Source organism: Vipera berus (assembly GCF_964194415.1).
Source record: "Vipera berus genome assembly, chromosome: 9".
Classification (NCBI taxonomy): Eukaryota; Metazoa; Chordata; class Lepidosauria; order Squamata; family Viperidae; genus Vipera; species Vipera berus.
The window spans coordinates 2,842,579-2,851,006 of record NC_138212.1 but is presented as its reverse complement, the minus strand read 5'-3'; the positions used below and the strand labels follow the sequence as shown (position 1 = coordinate 2,851,006).

At 46.4% G+C, this 8,428-nt stretch overlaps 1 protein-coding gene across 1 annotated transcript; it reads right to left on the bottom strand.

The window, feature by feature from the left end:
- Positions 1 to 2,734: 2,734 nt before the first annotated feature.
- Positions 2,735 to 8,164, bottom strand: LOC308671848 (E3 SUMO-protein ligase ZBED1-like; the record flags this gene model as incomplete). Its single annotated transcript, XM_081334331.1, has 3 exons — positions 8,094 to 8,164; positions 5,746 to 5,899; positions 2,735 to 4,785 (listed from the first exon to the last, which is right to left on the bottom strand). Exons 2-3 carry the CDS (start codon positions 5,891 to 5,893, stop codon positions 2,735 to 2,737), a joined length of 2,199 nt encoding a protein of 732 aa, XP_081190457.1. The 5' UTR covers positions 5,894 to 5,899; positions 8,094 to 8,164.
- Between the last annotated feature and the right edge of the window lie 264 nt (positions 8,165 to 8,428).

The following is an 8,428-nucleotide window of genomic DNA, read 5'->3' as shown; positions in this document are numbered from 1 at the left end:
CCGCAGCTGGTTTCTGACAAGCAAGGTTAATGGGGGAAGCTGGTTTCGCTTCACGGCCATGCAATTCACTTAACGGCTCGACAGGTGTGGCAAAAGGAGGTTGTAAAATGGGTCAAAACTCACTTAACTTTGCTTAACTTGGGACAATTTGGTCTTAATTGTGATTGTAAGTCGATGACTCCCTGTATATGGATAAAAAGCAACCAGCCCCGCAGCCTTTGCCTTCTATCTTTTTTCCCCCTTCTGATGCAGCTAACTGACTCTGTGCTGGAGACTGTTGGCTGATTGCTATTTTGCTGGGCTTCTTCATGTACATATTCAAAATAATTTTACATAAACCTCAGCAGTACCCAGTAACAACAGTAGACAGATGAACTGAGTTATTTTCTTTATTTTATCCACTGAATCTATTTGTCTCCCCAACAGACTCAGTGCTAATCTTGTTAACCTTGTTTCAGTTTATTGCACCACAATATTGCATAAGTGACAAGCTCATATAGGAAGGGGGAATCCACCTATGGAATCTAAATTAGTTTGATTGCTAATCCTGGTTTACCCCTCACTGCAAGATACAGTGGTATCTCGGTATTCATCACCAATTGGTTCTGGGGGGTGGGGTGGGGGTGGGCACAATGAGTACCAAAAACGAAGAGTACCAAGCCAAATTTTTCCCAATAGGAATAAGGTAGTGTGTCACAAGGCAGCCGACATCGACAAGCTGTAGCTTGTGCATCGAGTGCCAGACAAACGATGGGGACAAAATTTCCGCATCAAAATGCGTTGAGTACCAAATTCGATGAGTTTCAGAGCAGTTGAGTACCGAGGTACCTCTGTACAACAAATTTGCCCATTCCTGACTTCATCCGTTGATGATGGAAACAAGGATTACAAACACATCTTCAATCAGTGGATGAGTAGGTTGGACACTAAGGCCATTTAGAACTTGACTCTTCATTCTTCAATACGTTATTGTCTACCTCCCTTTCTGTATGGGTCTTGTCATAGTTTGAGTTGCAAGCCTGAGAACAAGACCTGTCTTCTAAAAATGGGCTGCAGTTGTGTTTACATTATCTCCAAAGCCATAAAGCTCATTTAAAACACGTTTGCTCACTGCCCTCAGGCAACTTCTTACATTATAGCCAGTTTTTACGTTCACGTTTGCCTTCACTGTGGACACAACCTCAAGGCATCTTGGAGATCCTGAAACTATAATGAAAAATCTACGCTCATTGTAGATGACCGAGTACACTTTCCACACTTTTAAGACAGCCGTGTGACGTGGGCCTAATTGATAACGGGAGAGCTCTGTAAATGAGCTGGGTATGACCAGGAGAGAAACAGAGTGGCAGATACTTACTTGCCCAATGGGCTTTCCTAAGTTTGCATCCTGTTCTGGAAGCCAGTTACTTGCTAAATAGGATTAAAATAAGAATAAATAAGCATTACGAGTTTTAATCTCTAGGAAACTTTTCAAAGCGAGAGGCCATTATTATGGACTTGCAATATAGCCAGCACGTGTCTCGTTCATGAAAATGAAACCTAGGTTTCTCCAGGGCAGTCTTTTATCAAAATGAAACAACGCTTTTGAGAAGCAGGCATACATTTTGAGCTTTTTATAAATTAGGGTTGTTTTTCAAGACACCAACCGTAGCTGGTCGACGCACACCTTCCCCCGTCAGCCTCCCATGGGTTTGCTTTCCTCACGTGCTCGTATAATCTCACTTCTTAACTCAGGAGTGGGTTTGAGCCGTTCCCATCCTAACAAGCCTATTGTCATCCTCCCTCTTCCCCAGCATTGCCTTCCACGTTAACGTTTGGAATGCCATCAAAACTAGCATCCTTGCATAAATTATAGGATGGTTCTATACGGTCCTCACGCTTAGTGACCGTCGCAGCATCCCCCACGGTCATGTGATCAAAATTCAGGGCGATTGGCAAATGTATTTACGACGTTACAGTGTCCCGGGGGGGGGGGATCACATAATTGCCATTTGCAATATTATATTTTTGTTCCCTTATTAGAAGTTCCTTGCTCCACATGGTAGTCATTTAAGGAAGACACGTCAAATTATTTCAACTTGTCCATATTAAACCTCTTTCTGAAACAATGGAGGCATGAATCTAGTTCTCCAGTTAAATTTCATGGCTCTCCAGACACACCTGCCTTCCAAGAATACACCTGAATCTTTTTAGAAGAGCGACAAAAATGTCCTTGCTCTACAATCTGTTTTAAGCACAGGGTAGTCCTCGAGTTACAACAGCTCATTTAGTAACTGTTCAAACTTACAACGGCACCGGAAAAAATGACTTGTGACCATATTTCCACGTGTACAGCCGTTGCAGCATCCCCACGTGATTCGCTTACCAACTGTGGCAAGAAAAGTCATCGTAAAATGGGGCAAAACTCACTTGACAAATGTGTCAGCAACAGAAATTTTGGACTTAATTATGGTCATACGTCAAGGACTTCCTGTATGTCTCATCTTTTTTTTTTTAAAAAAAGCTAGTCTTATTTACAGGACAATCTGCACAACAGGGAGAAACATGTAAAGCTTAGGCAGTAGGCAAACTGGTTTTTAAGTTAAAAGGACGAGCTCAAACCTTGCTGCCAGTTTGACTAAAGGGACCTGAAAATCATGTTATCCTTTTTAAAAACTGATCATCCTCTTCCTCCTTGGCTGCATCAGGATACACTGTTTTCTATGCTCTTTCCATGCCTGTTTGTTGTTTTTTTTCAATACTGGCTGTGCGCAGACTTACTCAGATTCTCGTTCCCGTTTCGCATCGATTCTAAAAAGTCAAAATTCTGGTGCAAGAAAAGAATTTGGTCCAGGTTTTCGGGGGCGAGTACACTTCTCCGGTGCTCCAGTGCACTTTCGCTAGCAGCAAAGGCTTGATCCGGCGGTACAACTGTCGCCGGTATAGCCAAATATTGCCGGGCTAACCGGGCCACCGAGGGGAACCGGTGTTCGTTGCTCTTCCACCAATCCAAGGGGTTAGTGCTACGCTTGCAAAGGGGTTCCACGATGTAGTTCTCCAGCTGCTGATGGATCTCCGGCATGCTCTCCGTAGGGTCTTTCCCCAGAAGGATATCATACATACTTTGAGATTGTCCACTTGAACCTCTTTCCTTATGAGCAGCAAGCTGGCCGGCTGCTTCACTGACCTCTGCTTTGTAATCAGAATTGGGCACCCAGAACTGGGGGGTCAGCGGCGTCTGAGGATTGAAGAACTGGGACAACATGGCCTTGATTTTTTTGTGCAACTCGCTCCGCAGACTCGGGCTGAGGAACCTCATTTCCTTGAATCGAGGGTCAAGAAATGATGCGATGACCGCCGGGCTCTCCAGCAACTTAGTTTCATCCAAGATACCCCAACGCTGGGTGAGCTCTCCTCTGATATTGTGGACCACTGTTTTGATGATGCCGCTGGCTCCTTCCGACTGTTGCCCGATGGCGGTGATGATGCCATGGATGCAAGGCATCAGGGAGGCGATGGAGAAGTTTTGTTCTTCTCGCAAGAACGACGTGGCGATCTTAAGTGTCCTCATCACAGGCACCAGGTCCTGCAAGAGCTTCCACTGGTGATCGGCCAAATTCTGGACCACCGAAGGCCCCTTGGGGTGTTCCTCCAGAACAGACATGATGGCCCACTTGAGATCCAGCAGGCACTCACACATCTCGATGGTCGTTATCCACCGAGCCCCAGTGTCCATGACCAGTTTCAGCTTGGTCTTGTTGATAGCTTCCAGCTTGCTGTTGAGGGAGCAAGTAGCTTTGGCATCTTGCTGGAAATAACAGACGACGCTTCGAGCGGCGGCCAACGCCTCCTGCACCTGCTCCACCTGAAGGCCTGCCTTGACACACAGGTGGAGCAGGTGAGCTGCGCAGCACAGGCTGGTCCAACCGTAGATGCGTTTCAGGTGGGACGAATTGGCCTCCAAATCCTGCAGGCTGTCGTGCATCAGGCAAAAGACGGATTTGTTGGACAGCCCAAAGTCCGTCAGGACCGCATACAGCCTGTCTCCCAGGTTGCTCTCTGCTTTGTTCTCATGCACCTGCTGGCTCTCTAAGATGCACCTCGCCCGCCGCCATTCTCCGTCGATGAAGTTAGTCACCATCGTCAGGTACCTCTGGTTGGGGTGAGACAGCCAGAATTCGGCGCAGATGACAATCGACTGAGCTGTCTGCAGGTAGTGCTCCAGATGCTGCTTGACCACATTGTATCGGTGCCACAACATGCTAGAGAGCTGCACTGGGGAGGGCAGGACAAAGCTTGGTTCTAGGTAGCCAATGAGAAGGCCAAAGCCTTTGTCTTTCACAACGGAAAGCGGATGCAGGTCCCGAAAGATCATTTCCAGCACCAGTTCTAGGATCACATCCGTCCTGGGTTCCGTGCAGGCCCCAGTGTGATAGGGATTGTTGTTCTCCAGGGTCAGCTGACGAGCTCTTTTTATGGCGTTCTCCTGAGCTGCGTAGTCAGGCTCGGGCGCCTGGTCGTCCTTCAGCTGCGAGAGCAAGGTGTCACGGATGCTGTGCTTCCGCACCAGATGTTCCCTCATGGTGGTGGTGCTGTTGTGGAAGGACAGCTGCTTCTTGCAGACGTTGCATTCCACGTAGGCGTCGCCCAGCTTGGTGTAATAGTTCCAGACTTTGGACTTCCGGCGGTCGACGTAGAGAGACGTGCTGGTCCCGTCGTGGCCGCTGGCTTTCTCGCGCCGCCTCCTGGCACAGGGGCCCAGACTGGCTGGCACTGCACAAGTATTGAAAACCATTGAAATTTCCTCTGTCAAAATGGAACAGGAGAGGAGACAGTAGCCGCAAGCGTCGTGGTTAACAGCAGCACAGTTGAATGGGCCACATATCAAAGGATGGGGAGGGGGCAGCTGGCAGGGGGCACCATTCATCCACAACTGACATCGCCTTCAGGAAAGTGCTATTATAAGGCTACTTGGACTTCATGACAACTCTTTGTTTTAGGGGGATGGCTAGTTTTTACGATATAGTCACTTGGTCCTTTACAAATTACCAGGATGTTGGTTTAGTGGTTAAGGTGCTGGCCTAGAAATCAATAGACAATGAGTCCCACCTTAGGCATGAAAGTGGGCTGGGTGACTTTGGGCCAATCACCAGGAAACGGTGAGTTCTAGTCCTGCCTTAGGCATGAAAGCCAGCTGGGTGACTTTGGGCCAATCACCAGGAAACGGTGAGTTCTAGTCCTGCCTTAGGCATGAAAGCAGGATGGGTGACTTTGGACCAATCACCAGGGGATGGTGAATTCTAGTCCCGCCTAAGGCATGAAAGCCGGCTGGGTGACTTTGGGCCAATCACCAGGAAACAGTGAGTTCTATTCCCGCCTACGGCACGAAAGCCGGCTGGGTGACTTTGGGTCAATCACCAGGGGACGGTGAGTTCTAGTCCCGCCTTAGGCATGAAAGCCGGCTGGGTGACTGGTCTGGTCCCTCCCTCTCAGCCCAACCCACCTCACAGAGTAATTGTGGGGAAAGCAGAAGGGGGAAGGAAGTATGCTTGCCACCTTGACTTACTTATAAAGTAGTAAAGGCAGGAGAAACACCTAATAAACAAATAAGACAAATAAATAAATCTGCTTAAAGAGAGCCACCCAGAGTTGCTTTCCGCTGGCTGGGGAATTCTGGGAGTTGAAGTCCACCTGTCTTAAAAGTTGCTAAGGCTGGAAAACACTGTTCTAGGTGCAGAGATTTCTGGAGGAGAGCGATTCCCATACCTTGCACGGTCTGAGGATAGGATGGAATGACCAGAGGGAGACTTTGAACTTCCAAGATCTCCTTGGGTGGAGGGCCTCCCTCGTGGTCTTCTAGTTTGACGCATTTCTGCAAGAAGTCACTGATCCTTTTGGAGCTCACATCTTCCATTCTGGTCTTAAAGTGAGGATCGAGAGGGGGGAAAAATGGCACAGTAGCATTAGAAACAACAAGCGGGCCGATCTTCATACTTTTCCACCTCGTGGCTTCTGCTTTGCCAAGAGCTACTACGGGGACAAATATCTCCACATAATCCACCTTGCAGGAGAATTAAATGGGAAAAAAAATGACGGATTTACATGACTGGGACCTTAAGCCATAGAAGTACATTCCGAACAAAGTGCCCGAATTATCTTTAGATTCCATACAAGAGGATTGCGTTTTAAAAAAAACTGTAGGTAATCCTCAACTTACAACCACAATGGAGCCCAAAATGTCTGCTGCTAAGTGAAACATTTGTTAAAGTGAGTTTTTCCCTGTTTTTACAACCTTTCTTGCCACAGTCGTTAAATGAATCACTGCAGTTGTTAAGTTAGTAACACGGTTAAATGAATCCAACTTCCCCATTGACTTTGCTTGTCAGGAGGTCACAAAAGGGGATCACGTGACCCTGGGATGTGACTATCGTAAATATGAGCCGGTTGCCAAGCGTCTCAATTTTGATCACCTGACCACGGGGAGGCTGCAGCGCTCATAGGTGTGAAAAATGGTCATAAGTCCCCTTTTCCAGGGCCATTGTAACTTTCAACAGTCACTAAACGAACTGCTGTTGAGGACTACTTGTAACAACGGCACTGCCAAAAGTGAGTTATAACTAGTCTTTGCGTTTACAACCGTGGTTGTATCACCCGCAATCCAAATTCAGGTGCTTGGTCACCGGGTATGCATTTATGACAGTTGCAGCTTCCTGGGGTCACTCACTTAACAACTGTCTCACTTAGCAATGTAAATTTGGGCTCAATTGTGGTCGGAAAGCAATCTGTATATCATGATTCCTTCCTATATATAAGCAATCATTGTTTGGTGTTAGCAGAACCAGAACTTCTGCATATTTCCGTGTGGGGCAAGCCCATGATAGTATAAAAGATTAACTAGAGGTTGGTCAATTACAACATTATATTAAAAAATTTTTCCATCCTCATTTCCTTCAGAAAAAAAAATCCTTGTTCTGTTTATTGTTCTCATGTTGACTGCAGTGCCCATCATCTATAACAGCATAGTGTCCAGTTAAGGGAGAAGATCTGAAAAGGTCCTTGAAATTATATTAAAGGACAATTCAGAAAACAGGTTTAATGCAGTGTTTCTCTACCTTGGTAGCTGGAAGATGTATGGACTTCAACTCCCAGAATTCCCCAGCCAGCATTTGATTTATCAAGTCAGCAATATTGGATACCTTTTTCTGAGCCAGACTATTAATACGACGAAATTGTTTAGAAATCCTTGTCCTAGTACTCCTAGTATTTCTTTTGTCTTTGTCTTATTTTTTTAAAGTCTATTTAGCATGATTGGCTTATAATGAATAAGCACTGTATGGTTAATATGGTTAATTAATTACACAATTTATTCAGTTGCTTGTTTCTTGTGATCTCAGACCCATACACTATTTATTCAATTAAAGTTTGCAGCCCTCTATTGCTAGAGCAGCCTAGCCGGTGTTTTTGTTGTCTTTTTAGATAAAAAAGATTCCAAACCCCATCATTCTCAAAAGCCATGCTGGTTGGAGTGGATGGGAGTTGTAATCCAGCACAGCTGGAACCCACCAGGATAGGAAAAGCGAGGATGCTGTATCAGTTGCACACTAGACGGTGTTATTCCCTCTCCAAAAATTCTGCATGCTGCTGTAACCACCTAGAAGGAAAAACTAATATCACGTATGTGCCTGCAGCATACCTGTCTGGAACAGCAATTTAAAAGGAGGATGCTGATTTTAATCTTATTATTTTCCCCCGCAGTGATTTCTCGGTTTTCCCCGTTATCAATTTCGTCCGATAACGGAAGAGATGCTTCAAAACACGGCTACTTGAATCTTGAGGGAGGTTGGGAATTAGGTTTTCATTCCCACCAAAGGCTCAGCACAATCTTGCTGACGCACTCACCGGACCCGTCAACCAGGAAAGCCAACGGTTCCTTTGGGACAGATGAATTTTCTGCTGGAATTCCACTCTGCCCATCCCACCTTCTTCCCGTCAAAAATCCCCAGACCCGTCCAATGCAGCTTTTGGAGCGTCAGAGCAAAAGTTTTCAAGAAGCAAAGGCACCCCCCAGATCTCTGCCATCCTTACATGGAGATAACAGCTGTAGCGATACTCACTCCTTTGTTGTCATGAGCAGAGTGCAGCTTCCAGTTCTTCGGGGTCTCACAGCTCCTGGCGCAGCCAAATGGGATTACAGCCTAACCTTTCTTCGGGAAGTGATTCCTTTAGGGCTCCTCTAAAAAGTTCCCAGCAGGGCTAAAAGCGTCCTTGGATTAAGAGGGATTCACCCAAAGACAGCCAGGCTAAGATGGGTTTCTGCCTTTTAGTTTTGAAAGCTTGCCCTCCCTCTCCTGGCAAGCAGCAAAGGATTCCCCTGCCCTTATTTGCCGGTGTTATTAGAAGCCCCTTTTCACTGCAACATTTTGGTATCATGTTGGCGGTGGTGTTACAT